We start from the raw sequence: 20,339 nt of genomic DNA, 5'->3' as shown, positions 1-20,339 counted from the left end.
AATCATCCTAATTTTAAAAAGATAGCACTTGTGGATTGTCATTTGGCAATATAGTGCAATTTTTTTCAGATAAAATCAAATTAGTGCAAGGTCAAAGAGTATATTTGTTCAAAGACATCTTGCAGGTAGAAGCATACAAAGCAGTTAGTAGTTTCTTCTAAATCCTTCATTCACAGTTCAACATATATATATATATATATTTTTTTTTTTGTTTGCCTTTTGAGCACCTGACAATTTCCATCTAGCTCTCATTAATTATGAGCCACTCTTTTTTGAGATAATGGGAAAAAAAGAACTGGAGTTGAAGATGAAAATGCTAATAAAGCAGATTGCAGAGAAGAGTAGAAGGTTTTGCATTGACCCTTGGGAAGAATAAATAATGTAAAGACAGTCTATAGTGGTGCCCTTGAGGAGAGAAATGAGTTCATATATGTGGAAGATGGTGCTCAGGCATGTCATTTTGAGAGACAAAATGAAGACTGTGATCCCAATTAGTGTGGAAGAAATTTGGAAAATTCTTAACTACTGGTCAGTTTTCTGAAGGTTAGTATTTTATATACGTACACACTTGTAATATGAAGCAACTTTCTTATTACTAGTTTTCCTTTCCTAATATTTAATTATTTAATCCTTTAAACCAAACCACCTGATGCCTTTTCATGACAAATAACTATGTTACCCTCCAATTTCATCGATGCCCCTGTCAAACTAAATTTGATATTGAATGGACTTAGATTTGACCTGTTATGGTATATTAAGAGAAAGAGTCATATTACTGTACTTACTAATACTATTCTGAATAGTATTGCTTTGATATATTTTTACTTAGTGTGTTATATTTTGTTTTAGAGGTTTGTAAGAGAGATTTAATAGATCTATTCCTTGTTTTAATTTAACTCAATCCTCTTTTTCCCTCAAGATAACTGAATTTCTCATCTCATATATTCTAGCTGCAGAACTTTTAGGGAATTAGATCTGCTTTCATCAGTCTTATTTCAAAATTAGATACTGACTGAAGCCAATAGCAAAATAAAGTCAGAGTTATTCCCTTGCTTTCTTGGCAGAATTTGATTTTATTCGACTTCTTAGGGGATCTGATGTGTTTCCTCCTGCTCTTCTTCCATGGTGCGTTGTCTGTGTTACTTTCCACCATCCTTCTGTTGGGTCTTACGCTGGGATAGAAGTCAGCTTCAGAGTGAGAAAATAGAATTATTTCAGTTTCTAACTTTTAAAGTTGATATATTATGTACCATGTGCAGATGAGGCCACATGGAGTGTGTATTTGTATTTGTACAAGTCAAACATTTCTCTCAGACTTTTTCTGTCTGAATTTTTTTTTAAACCTGTGGTTGTTTGTACCTGTTTTCTGTCCACTTTACCTGCCGAAGTCAAGAAAGTGGAAACTGAATGGTTGGTTGGGTCCTGTACTGAAGAGATGTTATACACCATGTCAGAATGGTGTCTCATTCATTGCTGTGTATAGCACCTGTCATTATGCTTGGCACATAGTAGGTTCTTAATACATTGAACGGATTTTATTTTTCACATTTTCAGATAATTTTCTCAAAGTTGAACTGGCTCCTCATTACCAATATAGATGAAACAGTGGTTCAGAAATGTCCGTTTTATTTTTCATGGGAATATAAATGCCTCATACTAGATCTCTACATTCCCTTCAGGGTGGTGCTCTGTTTCAAGGGGTGAGGTATTGAAGTATTGGGGCTGGAGGGATAACGTGGTTAGAAGGCTATGTTTTTTATTCTAGGTTGGAGAAAACTGATGAAAAAGAATTAAAGTATTTATGATTTTTCATGCCTATTGATAAATGTTTTGAGTTGTCTAATAAATTGAATGATTTTATTTGATAACCTTATTTGTTTGTTCACACAGAAATCCATATAAATACACTTAAAAATACATAACCTTTACTGGCTATTTTTTAGAAATGAGCCAGGCACCGTGCTAAATGCCTAACATTCTTATTCAGTTCTCACAACAGCACTCTGCGATGGTATGCTTCCCCATTTTTACGTATTTGAAAGAGGGTTAATACCAAATATTAAGTAACATGCTCAAAAATGAACAACTCACAGGTTCAGCTTCACTGTGAAACCCATCATTCTAATCACTGTCCCTTTGTATTTGACTATAAGGTATGTGTTGGAGAATGCAAAGCATTCTCTGGACTGGCAAGTGGGTTCCTGTACTGTTCTTTTTTGTGTATGTTTGAAATCTTTATGATAAATCCAATCAAACTTGCTGTCATTTGAATTACACCTTTTCTTTTATTTGAACTTTAGGGCATGGGTACTTACTAGCTGTAAAATCTAAATGTGTCTGACTTCAGCATTCTAAACTTCAGTGTCTCTGTTTAAAAATAGGAGTAATAAAAAGGGCCAGGGATGTAGCTCAGTTGTAGGGCATTCCTGTGTTCAATTGCTGCAATAAATAAGTAAATAAATAAATATTAAATATTATAAATATAAATATTACATGTATTAATATAAATATTACATATTCATATTAATATAAACATTACATATTTGTATAAATATAAATATTAATACTAATTTATAAGGATAAATTAATATTAATTTCATGTAATGGTTACATGTAATGAAACTTGTAAGACATTTAATGCAGTGCGGGTTATTACAAGCAAATGAAAAAATAGTAATAATTATTGTTTTCTTTGACAATCTAATCACCTTTACTGTTAATTATATCCCGATTTGTTGAGTACTTGGCAAACTAGGCATCAAGGACTTTATGTATCTTTTTTTACTTATCACATCCATCTTGCAAAAGCAGAAGGTATTCCCCCATTTAAAAATAAGAAAATAGATAATAAAAGATATTGAATAAGTTTAGGTCACACAGCTGAGTAATGGTGAACCTATGACTTGAAGCCTGACCTTTTTTTTTTGGTGGTTATTTTTGTGGTACTGGGGATTGAACCCAGGGCCTCCTGTATGCCAGGTAAGTACTCTTATATCCCTAACCCTTGAATCCTGGTTTAATTTCAGAATATGAATTCGTCTGACTTTTTTTTTTTTTTGCTTAGAAAATACAAATATTATATATTAGACTATTACAGTTAAGGATGTCCAAAATCAGTTGCCAAAATCTTCACATTAATTTCCAAATACAAGTTTAATATATAGTATTATTTATAGCTCCTTTTTTTAATAAATTGACTACTTCAATATACATGTTTTTGTTGTAAGTAAACAATATTGGTTCCCATTTTAAGGTTATTCTAATATAGGTTCTTCAGTTCTCATTAGATGCTTCTTTTGCTATTTTGCAGGTTGATATTGTTGTAGGCACCCCAGGAAGACTAGATGATTTGGTGTCAACTGGAAAGCTGAACTTATCTCAAGTTAGATTCCTGGTCCTGGATGAAGCTGTATGTTGAAATATAGTCATGCATTTAAAATATATATATATTTTTCAGTTGTAGGCGGACCCTTTATTTTTATTTATTGATTTTTATGTGGTGCCAAGGATCAATCCAGTGCCTCACACGTGCCAGGCAAGCACTTCACCACTGAGCCATAACCCCAGCCCCTATAGTCATGCTTTTAAAAGATGTTTTCTTATGATTTTTTAGATAAAATATGTGAAGAGAAAAAATACGATTCAGTCAAAATCTCACTAACTAGAGATAATAATTATTGTTACCAGTTTGGCATATTTTCATCCACTCTTTATAGTGATATAAATACAGTTGACACCTTCAATACTCCAGCATATAGGCATAGGCTACAACTTTCTCAATAAGATCCCTAAGGCTTAGAAAATAATGCCAAGTGTTAATAAGTGAGATGACCTTTTAAACAGCTTCTGCACAGCAAATAAACAAGAATGTGAAGAGAAAATTTACAGAGGAGGAGAAAATCTCTGCTAGCTACTATTCTGACAGAGGATTAATATCTGGAATATGTAAAGAACTCAAAAAACTTTACACCAAAAAATCAAATAACCTAATTAATAAAATGACAACATAAATTGAATAGACAGGTCTCAAAATAAGAAATATAAATAACTAGCAAATATATGAAACAATGTTCAACATCATTAGCAATTAGGGAAATGCAAATCAAAACCACACTGAAATGTCATCTCACACCATTCAGAATGATAGTCATTAAGAATACAAACAATAAATGCTGGCGAAAATGTGGAGAAAAAGGAACACTTTTATACTGTTGGTGGGAAGGTAAATTAGTGTGACCACTTATGGAAGTCAGTATGGAAGCTTCTCAAAAGACTAGTCATGGAACCACCTTGCAACCCAGCAATACCACTCTTCGGTGTTCATCCTAAAGAATTAAAGCGATCATACTACAGTGATACTTGCATAGCCATGTTTATAGCAGCACAATTCACAATAGCCAAACTGTGAAACCAGCCTAAGTGTCCATTAACAGATGAATGCATAATGAAATGGTGTATAAACACAGTGGAGTTTTATTCAGCAGTTAAGAAAAATGAAAGTATGGCATCTGCAGGAAAATGGATGGAACCAGAGACCATTATGTTAAGGGAAATAAACCAGACTTGGAAGGTCAAGAGTTATGTTTTTTCTCATGTGGAAACTAGATAGGTAAAACGAAAAGAAATGGGGTGAATCTCACGAAAACCAAAGGGAGATCAGTAGAGGAAAGAGACCAAGGGGTGGGAAGTACGGAGGGATGGGAAAGTGTTGGGGAGTGATATTGGCCAAATTATGTTTTATTGTGTGCACGTATGAATATGTAACAACAATCCCATCATTATGTACAACTATAATACACCAATAAGAAAATGTAGAAAAAGAAAATTTAAAATGTTCTAGTAGAAAAAAATATAGTTGGCACTTCATATCTGTGGGTCCTATGTCCATTAATTTAACCAAGTTTGTGTGGAAAATATTTGACACAAAATTGTGTCTGTACTAAAGAGATATAGACTTTTTCTTGTTATTGTCCCTAAGTATTATGGTGTAACAACTATTTGTGTAGTGTTTATTTATGTTTATTGTAAGTAATCTACAAGTGTTTGAAGTATAGGGAGAATTGCATAGGCTCTATGCAAATGCTATGCAATTTTGTATAAGGGACTGGAACATCCATGAATTGTGATATCTGATGGGGGTCAGAGAACCAAACACCTGTGGATACCGAGTAATGACTATTACTTTATGTAGTTGAAATCAAGATTTAAGGAATTTGGGAAAACCTTTTTTTTAAACTATAGTATCATGAGTATTTCCTGTCATTTGTAAACATTTTTTAAAGGCTGCATAATGCTCTATTGTGAAAATACTTCATGGTTTATTTAACCACCTTCATTACTAGTTATGTAGGTATGTTTGTTATTTACTACAGCTATTTCTTTGTCATAGTTATAAAATGTGAACCATCTGATAGAACGTAAATGTTTTTCAGGCTTTTGAGGCATTCTTCAAAATTATTTTCAGAATGGGTTGAACTAGTGTTCTAACACTGGCTTTTTAGTTTTTTTTTTGCAGTGCTTGGGATTGAACCCAGTACTTTGAACTTGCTTGGAAAGCGCTCCTACCACTAAGCTATACCCCTAGCTTTGACTTTTTTATTTTTCATGTAAAAGTCATAATCTTAAGGACATATGTTAGAAGGTATCAACTCTTGTATTCATTCTAAAATACTAGACTGATTTTGGATTATTTATGTAGTTGTTCATATGTAAGTAAAAAAGAACTTGAAGTTGGTTGTATAAATTGCCTTTAAATATCCAGTAAAAAGAAGCCAGGTGCAGTGGTGCATACCTGTAATCCCAGTGACTCAGGAGGCTGAGGAAGAAGGACTGCAAGTTCAAAGCCAGCCTCTTCTACTTAGATCCTGTGTCAAAATAGAAACTAAAAAGTGCTGGGGGTGTGGCTTAGTGATAGAACACCCCTGGATTCAATCCCCAGTACTGCAGACAATAAAATAGTCATTTTGAAAATAAAGGGATATATATATTTATATATATATATATATATTTTTTTTTTTTTTTTTTTTTTTTTTTGGCGGTACTAAGGATCGAACTCAGGGCCTTGTGCTTATGAGGCAAGCACTCTACCAGCTGAGCTAACTCCCCAGCCCCAATGTATGGTTTTCTTACATTTTAAATTTGATTTAGAAAAGAAAGGTTTCAGTGTGGACTCAAACTTGTTTTTCTTTGCTTGTCCTGCAGGATGGACTTCTTTCTCAAGGTTATTCTGATTTTATAAATAGAATGCACAGTCAGATTCCTCAGATTACCTCGGATGGAAAAAGACTTCAGGTATGAAATGACTAATGCAATTTTAAAATACATGAAGTCAATTGTTACATGTTAGTGAAAGTTCAAAGTTTTTGTTTTAGTATTTTCTGATTAACTCTTTATAAAACATTTTTTTCATTACTGGACTAAATAGTATATACAAAGGTAATAGTCTTAAAATCTGCTTTTAGAAATTTGAGGCAATTTCTTAATGTTCCAGAAGACTACATATTCAAAAAAACCTTCAGAGCATTTTGGGTTTATTTTCCAGATTATTATTACTATTTCTTGTTTTAAGGAGAAATAACTTCAGCTATAGAAAAATAATTGCCTCCTTAGAAATTATTTTATAAAATATTGCTCTTATTTTTCTCATCTTGTTCCATTTAGAAGCATTTGAGGGGAGAGGCTCTTGGGAGAACAAGATAAATAGTAACTAGTGAGTCTTGATTTTTTAAAAACTTTTCACCTTACTTAGTTTTTCTAAGTCTTTGAAGAAGAAATGGCACTATTTCTATGTGAGAATGAGGGAACTGAACCTGTCCAGAGTCACAGTGATGGTTGTTGAACATAGTTAGTTATTGAATTTGTCTTTAGATTCCAGGGTAGCATACTTTGACTCCACATCAGTATAAGCATGATATGATTATTATTATAAAATAAAATTTTATCTAAATTTGCATTTTCTTATTCTTAGGTGATTGTTTGCTCTGCTACTTTGCATTCTTTTGATGTAAAGAAACTCTCCGAGAAAATAATGCATTTTCCCACATGGGTTGATTTAAAAGGAGAAGATTCTGTTCCAGATACTGTACACCATGTTGTTGTCCCAGTGAATCCCAAAACTGACAGACTCTGGGAAAGGCTAGGAAAAAACCACATTAGAGTAAGTACTTAATAATGTTAGCATTTGTATAGAATAAAGCAACTCAAACTAGTTAGCCTTGGACTCTTTAATGAAGCTTAACAATCAGATTTTATACCAAAGAAAAGAGAATTCAGGACATTTAGTGTGAAAGCTTAGACTTTTGAAAGGACACTAAAAAAATGACAAAGTAATAAATACCATCTTTTATATTTCTCTGTATATGTATACAAAATTACTTTTATGATCAACTTCCTTGATAAAATTAGTCTTTGTAATCTTTTTATAAAAATTTTATCAGGTATATGTAATGACTTCCATTTTTAGTCAGATTTTATTAGGGTCCTCATCATATCCTAAAAATCTCACATGCCCATCTTTTCATTTTTGCTATTGTTATTATATTTACCTTTATATAATAAGAATATAATTATTATAAATGCTCAAGAATCTGAAAAACACACCTGCATTTTTATTACATTTAAAATTGATTGCCTTAGACCTTAGTTAATGGTTTTTCTGAATCTGAAGAATAATTTTGCCTACAGAGTATAAAAGATGTATGTATGTCTGAGATAGAGTCTAAAGACAAATACAGTTCTCCCTTAAAAAAAAACCCCTGTCTTGAGTCATTTCTTAACATTCTCCATCTCTTTTTTTGTTCCTTGCTTTTGATAGACTGATGATGTACATGCAAAAGACAATACAAGACCTGGTGCTAACAGTCCAGGTAAGTTGAAAGAATCAATAAAATGTGTTAACAGATTTTGGAAATGAATTGGTTTGCTCTCAGATTGATATCCTGTCTATTCCTATGAAGGATGTGAAGTTACCTACAAAATTAGAACAGGCTGTTTAAAAATAAAAGCAACAAAAATAATAAAAAATGGGAGAAAAGCTAATACCAGTCAATTTAGGGAAATATTAATCACTGGATGTAGATATTAGATTCCTGGCATATAAGTCACAAATATTTTGGATTATAGAGTTCCTATCTATCATAGAAAAATAGCAGATTTCACTGGAGATAGATTTTATATTGGTACTGAAGTTCCAGAAGAAATGTCATATCAGGGATACTGGGTAATAAAGAAAAATATCTTTAGCTACAACTGATAGAAGAATGATCTGATACTGATCATTAATTTATTTTTTGGTAAAGTATATATTATATAAAATTTACCATTTTAACTGTTTTGGGTGGATGGTTCAGTGGCATTAAGCACATTTGTGTTATACAGCCATGACCACCACATCTTAAGAACTTTTTCATATTCCCCATATGAAACTCTGTACCCATCAAATATTATCAGTTTCTAAAAAGCCTAACATTAAATCTCAACTTGATGCAGAGCTGAGACACTTAGCTTCATATAGTATTTCAGAAATTTATGAAAGCACATCAGGGTACCTGGATGGTGCTAAAACCTTAAATAATGTGTCTTGAACCCATTAGGCTGCATAGTCGACATCAGATGTCTGTAGTGGATCATGGCCAGTCATCAGATTGCATTGACTTCTTGCTTGAATGAGTTGCTCTGAACTCGGCTTTATGTACAACTCCAAATTTGCATGATATACGCTCAGATATCTGGCCTGTTGGAGAGGAGCAGAGACACCGCGAATTCAACATGTCATCCCACTATTTGGGAATATATTTTGTAAAATTCCAATTTTTACTGCTGCCTGTATTTTCCTTATAAAAATTTTCCAAAGTTTATACTACAATTAGAGATGACCAGTGAGGCCATAGAAATATATTGGGCCATTGAGTTAAAATCTTGTATTAGATCGTTGAGGGGTAAAAACTACATAACAAAACCTCACACTGAAAAAGAAATTTGGAGAATGGTATATAAGAAATGAGTAACTATGTTTGATGTTATGGTTTTTGTTATGATTATGAACTTCCTATTATTAAGATTGATTTAGAAAGCATATTCATCATCTTTAAGATGGGTTAAAATAATCGAATGAACATTTATGAAGCATTTAGAGAAGTTAACGCAGGGCAGATTATGACTAGTTCTCCAAGGAAGGTAAGAACAAAGTTATGGTGTGAGCATGTATTTCTATGAATTTGTGAGTATATGTGTGTGGTGTTTGTTCCCTCATTAGAGGTATGATTAGGGGTGTTTGTGTACCCTATAAAGTAGCATAAAAAGTATTAACAAATAAAAATAAATGAATGAATGAATTTACTATTTCACTCACTAATATTTTTGTTGTGATGGTATTCAAGAGATGTGGTCTGAAGCTATTAAAATCCTGAAGGGGGAGTATGCTGTCCGAGCAATCAAGGAACACAAGATGGATCAAGCAATTATCTTCTGTAGAACCAAAATTGACTGTGATAATTTGGAGCAGTACTTTATGCAACAGGGAGGAGGTAATTTTTCCTCACTTGAAATAAGTTGTGTTTATTTCCTCATTTAATAGCTTAGTAGTCTTGGTGATGCAGTCTAGAGCACGTGCAGAGGATTTAAAATAGTGACATTGTGAGTATCTCTGTTTTCCTACGGCTTTTCCGTATACGTCCTAGGAAGAACAATTAGAGAATTTTCCACATAGGTACACCTTCTTTATAAGGAACCTAAATCACAGCATTCTAAGGTCCTTGTATCAGAAGGAGTATAAAGTGATTAACTAATATTAAAATTAGAAGTGTAATCACTGCTATAATAAGAGTGTATGTCTTCTCAACTGGGAAAAGAGGAATATGCAAAAAACCATTCCAAGCAAGGCTAAGAAAGGAACAGGAAAATATGAAAAACGAATGGTTAGAAATTACAGCATAAGATCTGTAGTGGAAGAAAATCTAAATATATGAGTAAACAGGCTTAGCAGTGGACTGAAGTGTTTTGCTAAAAAGCATTGAGTGTCAGACTGGATGAAACTTGGCTATATGCTGTTTAACATTTACTTTTGGCAAGGATATGGAGCCACTGAAGTACTCTGACATCGTTGGTGAGAATATTAATGGTAACCCCATTGGAAAAAGTCCTGCAGTCTTTCATAAAATTAAACATTGCTTTCTTATGGCGTAGCAATTCACTTCTGAGCATTTACCCAAGATAAGTGGAAATACATATTAATAAAATAGGTACAAGAATGGTCATAGCAGCTTTTCTTATAATAGTCTGAAGCTGAAAGCACTAAATGCCCTTTAGTGGGAGAATGACTAAACAAAATGGAACGCATACACGGTGGAGCACTGCTGCGCAGTTCAAATGGAGTGCACCACGTTCCCTGTGTGGACACAGCTGTCAGTGGACTTCAGGATGGTCAATGAAGAAATTCTCACACAGGGGTGTATACTCTATAAATCAGCTTACATGAAATTTGGGAACAAAGTGAACCTGTGACATAAGAAAAGTTAGAACAGTGGTCGTCCATGAGAGGGGCGGGACCAGAGCCTTGGGGAAGAACGTGAGAAGCGTGATGCTGTTCTCTGTCTCGGTGGGAATTTGTCAAAGATCAGCAAATGTATGTGTAAGATTTGGACATTTCTTTGTGTGGAAGTTTTACCTCAAAGAGGAAAAAAAAAACTTGGGTAAATACTAAACTAGTTAATGGTACCCATACTGAACTCTGTCTAATTTACATTGAAATAAATGTGTCAGAACTATAAAATGAGTCCATGGAAGTTTAGAAGGGTGGACGGATATGTGATAGAGCAGATGTGGTGAAATGTTAACACTGGACGCTAGATGGTGGTTGTACACAGCTTTTTGCTATATATTCTTTGTTTGCCAGGTGCAGTGGCACATGCCTTGATGCCAGCTACTGATGGGCAAAGGCAGGAGGATCACAAGTTTGAGGCGAGTCTGATAACTTAGTAAGACCCCATCTAAAAGAAATGTACCCCTGGGTTCAATCTCCGGCATCTGCCCCCACAAAAATTATTTCAGTTATGCTCTGTGTCTGAAAAAATAAGTGTTGAAAAAATATATAAAGTAAAACATGACAGATGTATAAGGTGACAGACAAATCTCACCATCATGGAGGAAGACTTTAAAACATCTCTCAATTGGATGTACATCAAGGAGATAGAAAACTCAAAAAGAGAAAATCTGAACAATTTAAAAGTTTGAATTAATGGTTGTATAAAGAACACATTACATTGGTCATTCAAGTGAACAGTTCAGCAACACGTTCCCCCTAGTTCCTGGCAAACAGACTTTCCTGCTTGAATAGTTTAGTTATAGTGACTGTTTTGAAATATTTTCTTCCTACCATGTTTTGAATGAAGCAATCAGTTGTGTAGATAGGAGTGCTATTGACCAAATAGTAATATTCCTTAGTCCCCTTGACCCACCCTTCATAAACATCCTGATTGCTTCTGCCTAGAAAACAAGTGTACCAAACCATTACTAAAACCAAAACATAATATGCACCAGATTCTAGGGATTTAAGAGAGGGGAATAAAGGATCATCTCCTAACATAAAAACTCCAACCAGAGAGGAGTATGTGTATAACTTCATAAAGCACTGCAGTTCAAAATGTAATAGAATTTCAGCTAGAGGTGTCTGGAAATTCTGGTTCACTGTTATTTCACTTCTAAATAATTAGTTTTTGTGTTAGCCATTTTTAGCGAGGGTGGGGGGTACAGTACTGGGGATTGAACCCTGGGGCACTTTACACTGAGCCACATCTCCAGTCCTTATTTTTTATTTGAGAAAGGGTCTTGCTAAGTTCCTTAGGGCCTTAGTAAGTTGCTGAGGCTGGTCTCAAGCTTTGAGATCTTCCTGCCTGAGTCGCTCAGGTTGCTAGGATTACAGGCTGCACCACTGCACCTGGTGTGTTAGTTGTTTTGAATCAACATCTTTCAAAATGCTTTAGTCTTAGTCCCTTGAATTCTCAGGTATATTTTATTGAATGTAACTTACTATAGAAAATAACCACATGACATAATTGTTATTCTGGGCTATCTCATGGTGGCACTTTAGGTCTTGTTCCAGAAGGCTGTTTGTACTGACTCTGGGTAGAACCGCACACTTTTGTTAGTGCGAGAGTTTCCTTTTTAAGGGCAACTACCACATCTTTAGCCTCTCAGATCATACCTCTGCACCCTTCCAATTGGTTGCTTCTAGTCTGCTATGGCCAAGAAACCAGATGACCACGTTGCTTAGAACAATTGAGGAGGACAAGCTTGTAAGCATTGGCCTTTCGCAAAGTCACAAAATTCATGATGCTTAACTTTGGTTCTTCCAAGAGTGATCTCTTTTATTCTTAGTTTTATACTCAGTAGCAAGGTACCTGGTGTACACATACACATTTTACTTGACATACTGCTTTATCTGTTTCTTCTGCAGGTTGGGAAGGGTAACTTAAAATGTTCTTTAAAGCAAATCAATTTTAATGCTTCATGGAGTTTAATTTAATTGCATTGTGCCTGTGACAGAAATTGTGTTAATCATGGTTTATGGCAAGTTGTGGTATAGATTTTCCTAGAATTATATGGTACTATTGAAGTCTGAATTTTATTGGCTTGTCGACATAGTCATAGGATATGTTTTCCAAGGTCAAACAATCTGCGCTTTTTACTAGGACCTGATAAAAAAGGACACCAATTCTCATGTGTTTGTCTTCATGGTGATAGAAAGCCTCATGAGAGAAAGCAAAATCTGGAAAGATTCAAGGTATTAATGTTTAGTTGTTGCCTTTATTTCCTTAATATTTAAGAGGGGGGTTGATTCTAGTTTTAATCAGTGCTAGTTAATATTATTAAAGCAATTCTTATCCTGGTGTATCTTTATCATGGTGGAGATAAGTCATATTTGACACTCAACTGGTGAATTTCATGTTCTCTGCCAGCACAATACTACCATAATAAGAATTTTCAATTTAAGAACGTTTTAATTAAGTTCTTGCAGGTAGATATGTTTAGAAGTGTCATTGGATAAGTGAGCCCTGTCTATGAGCCTGTTTTAGAAATATTAGTAGTAATACTTTTAGAGAACATAATTTGTAGATTAGTTGAAGAAAAGTATTAGAGTATGGTTTTATAGAATTAAGTATATTTGTTTTGATTTTGCTTGGGTCCCCAGTGGGTGCTGACAGCACATGCAGGCCACAGAGCTCTGGCCATTTAGAACTGGAGGTCAGTAGCTACTGCTTACATTCTCCTTTATCCCAGTGTACAGCACAGACATTGTTTTCCTAGTGAGAAGAGGTGAAAGCACTGGGCCTAGTGTGTTGGGTTTATTTTCATGCCCAGCCTGAATAGATGTGGATGTTGAAAACGTGTGGCCTGGCCTCATTTCAGCGTGTGCGCCACCCTCCTCCCTCCTGGGGATTGTGCTAGACCAAACGTCGGTACACTCCACTCTTCTTCCCTTCTCTAAATCACTCTCTCTCTCTCTCTCTTTTTTTTTTTTTTTTTTTTTGGTACCAGGGATTGAACCCACAGGTGCTTATCCACTGAACCACATCCTCGGTCCTTTTTATTTTTTTATTTTGAGACAAGTTCTCACTAAGTTGCTTAGGGCCTCGCTAAGTTACTGAGGCTGGCTTTGAACTTGTGATCCTCCTGCCCCAGCCTCCTGAGACACTGGGATTATAGGCATGCACCACCATGCCAGCTTCCTTCTCTAAATCTCTTAATTTTGCTAGGCATAAGTGACATCCAAAGGCTAATGTGTATTTTTTTTGGTGAGCTCTGACAGCCCACTCCCTATTTCCTTCTCTTTAGGATTTCCTCTTCTGTCACAAAAAGTGTAATTTTTAAGATGATATATCTAGTTGTCTGGATTTTTTAATTTATTTTTTATTGGTGCATTATAATTATACACAATAGTTGAATTCATTGTTACATATTTGTACATGCACATGCTATAACAATATAATTTGTTTAGTATCATTCCCCAGTATTTTCCCTTTCCCTCCCCTCCTTTCTGTATTGATTGATTTTTTTATTTTTTATTTTTTATTTTTTTGGTACTGGGGATTGAGCCCAGGGACACTGAATTACATCCCCAGCCCTTTTTATTTTTGAAACGGGTCACAGTGAGTTCTTGGGCCTCACTAAATTGCTGAGTCTGACCTTGAACTTGCCATTGTCCTGCCTCAGCCTCCTAAGTGGCTGGTATTACAGGTGTGTGCCCCACTCCTGCCTAGATTTATTTTAACACAAAACTAAAGACAAACCTTATGTATGTATATTTTACATAAAAATTCAAAACTTGCTCCAGTAAATTACAAGTATCTAAACCTCTAATCCAATAGAAATACTTAGTTATTAGAGTTCTTATTTAGTGGGTAGTGTTTGTTTTTATCTCTTAGTGTATTTGTTAACAGATTTTTTCCCCTCTCTATTCTCTTTAGAAAGGAGACGTGAGATTCTTGATTTGCACAGATGTAGCTGCTAGAGGAATTGATATCCATGGTGTTCCTTATGGTAAAAAGAAATTTTTATGCCTGCAGTTTGAATTTTATGAAGTCTAAAACTATTTAATATTTTGGAAAAATTTTAAGACTAATCGCAGTTGGTAATCATTATTCTTACTTGTAGTTATCAATGTCACCCTGCCTGATGAAAAGCAAAACTACGTACACAGAATCGGCAGAGTAGGAAGAGCTGAAAGGTAACGGCTGTGACCCCCGCGCCCCTGTTTTGAGCATCTGTGCTTTAGGAATAAAGTCTAAAAATGGTTCTTAATCTTTCAGGATGGGTCTGGCCATTTCCCTGGTGGCAACAGAAAAAGAAAAGGTAATCTTTTCAGTGTTCTGTTATCCTCATTGTGTGAGTTGTGACTTCAGATGTTGGAAATTAAAGCACTTTGGTTTTCTATTTAGAATGAATTTAGTTTCAAATGGAATATAAATGAACTTTTTATGGCATCTTTATTTCTGTATTCATTGAATAGACAAATAATAAGATGAGAGTTAGAAAGGAAAAATGCAAAATATGGCTTTCCCTAATGGCCTTAATGTAATTATTTTTTACCAAAAAGTATTTAAAACACTCTGGCATGGTGTTTGGGAAACGATGTAACAGGTTTTGATATAATTTCAAATTCATAGAGAAGTTGTGATTATAAGGTACTTCTGTATACCTGTTACTCAAATTCACTAGTTGTATTTTTTTCACCCTTGTTTTATCTAAGAATTTCTTTCTGTAACTACATCCATTTAGGGAAATTTTGGTTTATTCTCAAAAGACTCAGAAGATCTTTTTAATTAGTGGATGGCACTAATAATTGGATGACACACATCTATTTTTCTAGTGCCTTAAGAAAAGAAAATTATCCCAAAAAGTTACAGTAAAATATTTAGCACGTTTCTAGGTGTGTACATGCTCATGTTTTCTTCTTTCCTGTAGGTTTGGTACCATGTCTGCAGCAGTCGTGGAAAAGGGTGTTACAACACGAGGCTCAAGGAAGATGGTGGCTGTACCATCTGGTACAATGAGATGCAGGTGAGGCTTTGGGCAAGACTCACAGAAAGCTTACTAAAGTTGGTAAAATAGACGACATTTATCCAGAAAAGCTGTAGCTCAGCTTTTATCTTTTTTGCCAATTCTGAGGAAGAGCAGTGAGCAGTTGGTCGTGTTAGTAGTAGTTGGTAAATCCTAACTCCGAGCCCATCTCTTCAGAAGTCTAATTTCCATTGACAGTAAGCATTCTAGCTTTCCTGGTTTTATTTAATGCTGTTAAAATGCAAGTCTGTCAGAGTGAAGTTTCTTTTTGGAAATATTTTAATCTTCTCTTCCTTCTTAGCTTTTGTCTGAGATAGAAGAACATCTGAACTGCACCATTTCTCAGGTTGAGCCAGATATAAAGGTTCCAGTGGATGAATTTGATGGGAAAGTTACATATGGTCAGAAGAGGGCTGCTGGTGGTAAGCTTTGATTTACTCTAATCTTTTTTGAATGTGAGTAAGCCCTTTTTGAACTTCAGTTTATGAAGAGAGCAATTTCAGCTCGTTATGTTAAGAGCAGATTATCAGTATGTTAATCATCCTCTACTTAGCACTTTGTCCATACTTGTCTTGCAGTGTTTTCTGTTGTGTGGTCTGTATGTGAATGAGGGACAGTAGCACTCGCTATTTTTCTTGAAGTGTTAATATCATAAGAATACTTGAACTTTTTGTGGAATTAATAGGAAACAATAGCATAATATGTGATTTTGAAAAAGGAATCAGAACCCTTTAACTTAAGTATCTATACTGTTGCTTTTGCATGGAATGTCTTTCACTAGCTTGTAGCTGAAAACTTTTGAGTCAGGCTAACCAAGTGGTTTTCAAACCAAGGGAGAATCAGGTGGCTGTTAGTGAGGCCTAATCCTTTATTTATATTGAAATAATTGATTTGACATTTTAAAAACTGAATATTCTGGAGTTAACTTGCCCAGTAGTACATTTTTAGTGATAGAATCAATGTTTAAAGCAATAGAATTGAGCCAAAGTGTTGCCAACAAGTCTTTCAAGCATGCATTTACATTGCTTTGTGATTTGTGTGTGTGATGCAGGTGGAAACTATAAAGGCCATGTGGATATTTTGGCACCTACCGTTCAAGAGTTGGCTGCCCTTGAAAAGGAGGCACAGACATCTTTCCTGCATCTTGGCTACCTTCCTAACCAGCTGTTCAGAACCTTCTGATTTTCATGTGTACTGAATAAGATTTGAATACTAAGTCGGTAGTCTTAAAACTCTAAAACAGTTGTACTGCTTCCAAGTAGCAGTATTTATAGTAACTTAAGCTATTAATGCTAACTCTTGCATGTCAAGAAACATTAGTCTTAGGAATTCTTCATAAAATGGCAACCTAATGACAATAAATTTGACCACTATATTTTCATGAAGGTTTGCATCTTATTTTAAAGTTATATTGATTTTTCCCCCTTTTTAAAGAATGCTATGGGCTTATGCATTAAGTTTATGGATATGTGAATTTGGCAAAAGACCATATGAAACTACTAGCAGATGTCCTAAGAGTAAGGTCTTTCACTGGGAGTGGTCCTGATGGAGATGACCTTCAGATGGTTAAAGCTGTCTGGGTGCAAATTCAGCTGAAGTAGAGTTGTGGTGTGAAAGAAAATGGGGTGATCCCAAGGCGGAGGAGGACTACCTGGATAGTTTGGAAACCCTGGAGCATCCTATGGTGTTAGAAGAGGTTCAGTGTCTGTGAAGATGTATCTGAAGGATTACCTTCCTTTTGAGAACCTTTCTTTCCAGATGATACATACCCAGGAAGATAAAATTAATCTGCTGTCCCTCTACTATATCTTTTTTTTTTTTTTTTTTTTTGTGGTGCTGGGGATTGAACCCAGGGCCTGTGCTTACACGGCTAGCACTCTACCATCTGAGCTACATCCCCAACCCCTCAACTATGTCTTAAAATCAAAATTAAACTCAGTTCTTTGGAATATATATACTTCCTTAATCTTTGTTTCTTACCTAAAATGCCATAAAGAAAAAGAAACATTTAAATACATAAAATTGAACTGTTCTTTTGTGCTGTGTGTGGGGGAATGGGTGGGGGTGGTGTGTGGTGGTCACTGGGTATTGAACTCTAAGCCTGCAAAGCAAGCATTCTCACTGAGCTATATTCCTAGTCCCATTGGTGCCTTTTAACTCTTAGTTTATAAGGGAGTTTCTTGCTTTATGGTTTCCTTAAGAACACAGGCTGTTGTATTTCTCTCATATAATGGTTTTCAGATCTTTTAGTACTGAAATATTTTTTTACTCAAGCAAAATCTTGAGTGAAACTCAGTATATAATTAGATGAGGGCTCTAGTGAGAAAACCATTATCTGGTAAGTGGAGTTCAGAGCCTGCGTGAAGTAATTTGAGAAGACCATTCCGTCACTTATTCTGTGGACCACTTTCTTTGGAGATATCTTAGAACACGTCTCCCAGCTATATACCACCAGCTTCACAGTTCTTACCACATTAGTCACTGCTTCAGCAATGGATTTTTAACAGACATAAAACAACGAAGAAAAGACTGAAGTTCACATTGCTTAAATATCAGAGCTGAAAGGATCTTTCTGATCATCCTTTTCATTTCTTTGTTTTATTGATGCAAGGATTGGGTTTAGAGAAATGGATGTTCGCACGGCCTGGTTTCTGGAACTCGAAACAGAACTTGGGTTTCCTAGTTTCAGCATTTATCTTTTTTTTTTTTTTTTTTTTGCGGTGCTGGGGATTGAACCCAGGGCCTTGTGCTTGCAAGGCAAGCACTCTACCAACTGAGCTGTATCACTAGCCCTCAGCATTTATCTTTATGCTACTACTGGAAGATGATTCTCAGGTCTGAAAGGGTAATCCGGAGAGAAATGCTCTGATGGAGCTGGTGATGATGAGTTTGCCTTCATCAGGTTGTCGTCCAGCTGGAAATACCAACTTTCACACAAGGAATCCACACGTAGCCAGACCAGAAGAGGGGTATGAAGATCTGCCTTCTTTCTTTCCACCCACATCACCATGAATTCTTCCCTTACTTCAGTCCTGCTTCAGATGTTTGAAAGTCTGGTTAAGATGTGGTCACTGAGCCTGAGAAACGCCAATTGTCTCCCTTTTTCCTTTTAGTAATAGAACCTCCTGAGTTTTGGTTGGGACTACCTTCTAGGCCTCATCCTGCTATCTGCCCTTTCCCTCCTCCTACAGACTGGAACTTGATGTGTCAGCCAGTTAACCACTATTAGGAGAGTGTAATACTTGGAGGATGAGAGAGCCAAAAGACAGAAGGGACCTGGCTGACCCTTGGGGGATAGAGCTGCCCACTCTCTCGGACGACCTTTTACAATAACTTGATCTGATGTGAGTTGCTACGTGTTTAGGTCTCTGTGAGAGAACTTTTAGCCTCTGCCCCCACTAATATAGAGTACTGATTTAGAGGCCCTTCAAGCTGGAAAATGTTGAATGTTAGCTTTGAAATTGTATTACTTCCAACTCATAGCTTCAGCTTTGTTCCTTCTACAGTGCAAGAATTGATGACTGTACTCACTACTCACAGGTCTGGTGTCTGTCTCCTCTGCAGGCAGAAATACTGAGGCTCACCCCATCTCCAGCACAGGCTGGTGTGGCCTGTGGTATCAGGAGCCCAGACACAATCCTACTCACTGCCTAGTCTTTGATTTGCTCTTCATTCAGGCTTCGATTGCTAGTCATCCTCTCACAGTGACGAAGTCGGCTTTGTGTTTGGGGTTTTCTCGTGGAGGTGGCAAGGCTGTTTCTTATGTGTTCTGCTCTCACTCAGATTTGCTTCTTCCCTGTGTTGCTAATCTGGAAGATAACGTGAGCCTCTTACGAGAGGCCTCCTTGAGAGAGCATAAAAAACCAAATTAAAAGACCAGCTGCTTTTATTGCTTAGGGATTTGGCTTTAAGAAACAGATTCTAAAGGATTCTAACTAATGGCCTTATGTACCTCATAAACAAAAATGTGGAAACTTCAGATTAGAGTAATTCCTGCCCCTCCCTGCTTTGTACTAATTATTATTTTTATTTTGTGTGCGGGGCGGTGGGGGGGGAGGGATATTGGGGATTGAACCCAGAGATGCTCTACCACTGAGCTACATCCCCAGCCCTTTGTAGTTTTGGTTTTTGAGACAGAGTCTTGCCAAATTCCCCAGGCTAGCTTCAAATTTACAATCCTCCTGCTTCATCCTCCTAAGTAGCTGGGATTATAGGCATGTGCCACTATGCCTGACCCTTCCTGCTTTTTATTTATATTTTCATTCCCAGAGAAAGTAGTTGCTGCTAACATTTTGGTTTGTTTCTGTTTTGGTAAATTTTTTGGTATATAGTTTCGATCATACTACATATGTAATTTGTTTCTTTATTTAACATAAGTATTTCTTGTAATAGCTGCATGATCCATTGACTGCTGTGCTTTGTACTCATTACACTCATGAGCACTGAGGTGAATTGAAAAGGATTTTCAGGATAGCAGCCTGCATTTGAATCTGGCTCTAACCCACACTAGCAGTCTGACAGAAGGTAAAATTGTTGGCCAGCTAATCTTTGGTTTCTTTATGAAGATGGTGAAAATAATTTGCATTGTTCAACATTAAGTGTTCAACAAAACATTCAGTCGATAGCCACTCATCCCATATTTTATAGTATTTACACTCCTTACTTTAAACTTGTGACACACAGAGTATTGCAGAGAATATCTTCTGTCCTATGAATTGTTTCTTAGAGTCCTAGAAATCAGATTATTAAACAGTCAGAATGGTATCATAACAACATTTTTCAGA

The 20,339-nt window shown here is 35.7% G+C and overlaps 1 protein-coding gene across 1 annotated transcript in view; it reads left to right on the top strand.

Annotated features, from left to right (window-relative positions):
- Ddx1 (DEAD-box helicase 1) overlaps positions 1 to 17,562 on the top strand; it is a 38,704-nt gene extending 21,142 nt beyond the window's left edge. The window contains exons 15-26 of the mRNA XM_047522903.1: positions 3,311 to 3,409; positions 6,202 to 6,291; positions 6,968 to 7,156; positions 7,814 to 7,865; positions 9,378 to 9,524; positions 12,687 to 12,778; positions 14,463 to 14,535; positions 14,650 to 14,722; positions 14,805 to 14,847; positions 15,460 to 15,555; positions 15,857 to 15,977; positions 16,607 to 17,562. Coding sequence (XP_047378859.1) covers positions 3,311 to 3,409; positions 6,202 to 6,291; positions 6,968 to 7,156; positions 7,814 to 7,865; positions 9,378 to 9,524; positions 12,687 to 12,778; positions 14,463 to 14,535; positions 14,650 to 14,722; positions 14,805 to 14,847; positions 15,460 to 15,555; positions 15,857 to 15,977; positions 16,607 to 16,737 — 1,206 coding nt within the window. The 3' untranslated portion in view covers positions 16,738 to 17,562. The remainder of the gene's footprint in view (positions 1 to 3,310; positions 3,410 to 6,201; positions 6,292 to 6,967; positions 7,157 to 7,813; positions 7,866 to 9,377; positions 9,525 to 12,686; positions 12,779 to 14,462; positions 14,536 to 14,649; positions 14,723 to 14,804; positions 14,848 to 15,459; positions 15,556 to 15,856; positions 15,978 to 16,606) is intronic.
- Positions 17,563 to 20,339: the final 2,777 nt, after the last annotated feature.

The sequence above is a fragment of the Sciurus carolinensis genome, chromosome 13 (genome assembly GCF_902686445.1).
Source record: "Sciurus carolinensis chromosome 13, mSciCar1.2, whole genome shotgun sequence".
Classification (NCBI taxonomy): domain Eukaryota; kingdom Metazoa; phylum Chordata; class Mammalia; order Rodentia; family Sciuridae; genus Sciurus; species Sciurus carolinensis.
The sequence above is the reverse complement of the archived record's forward strand: the minus strand, read 5'-3'. Positions and strand labels throughout refer to the sequence as shown.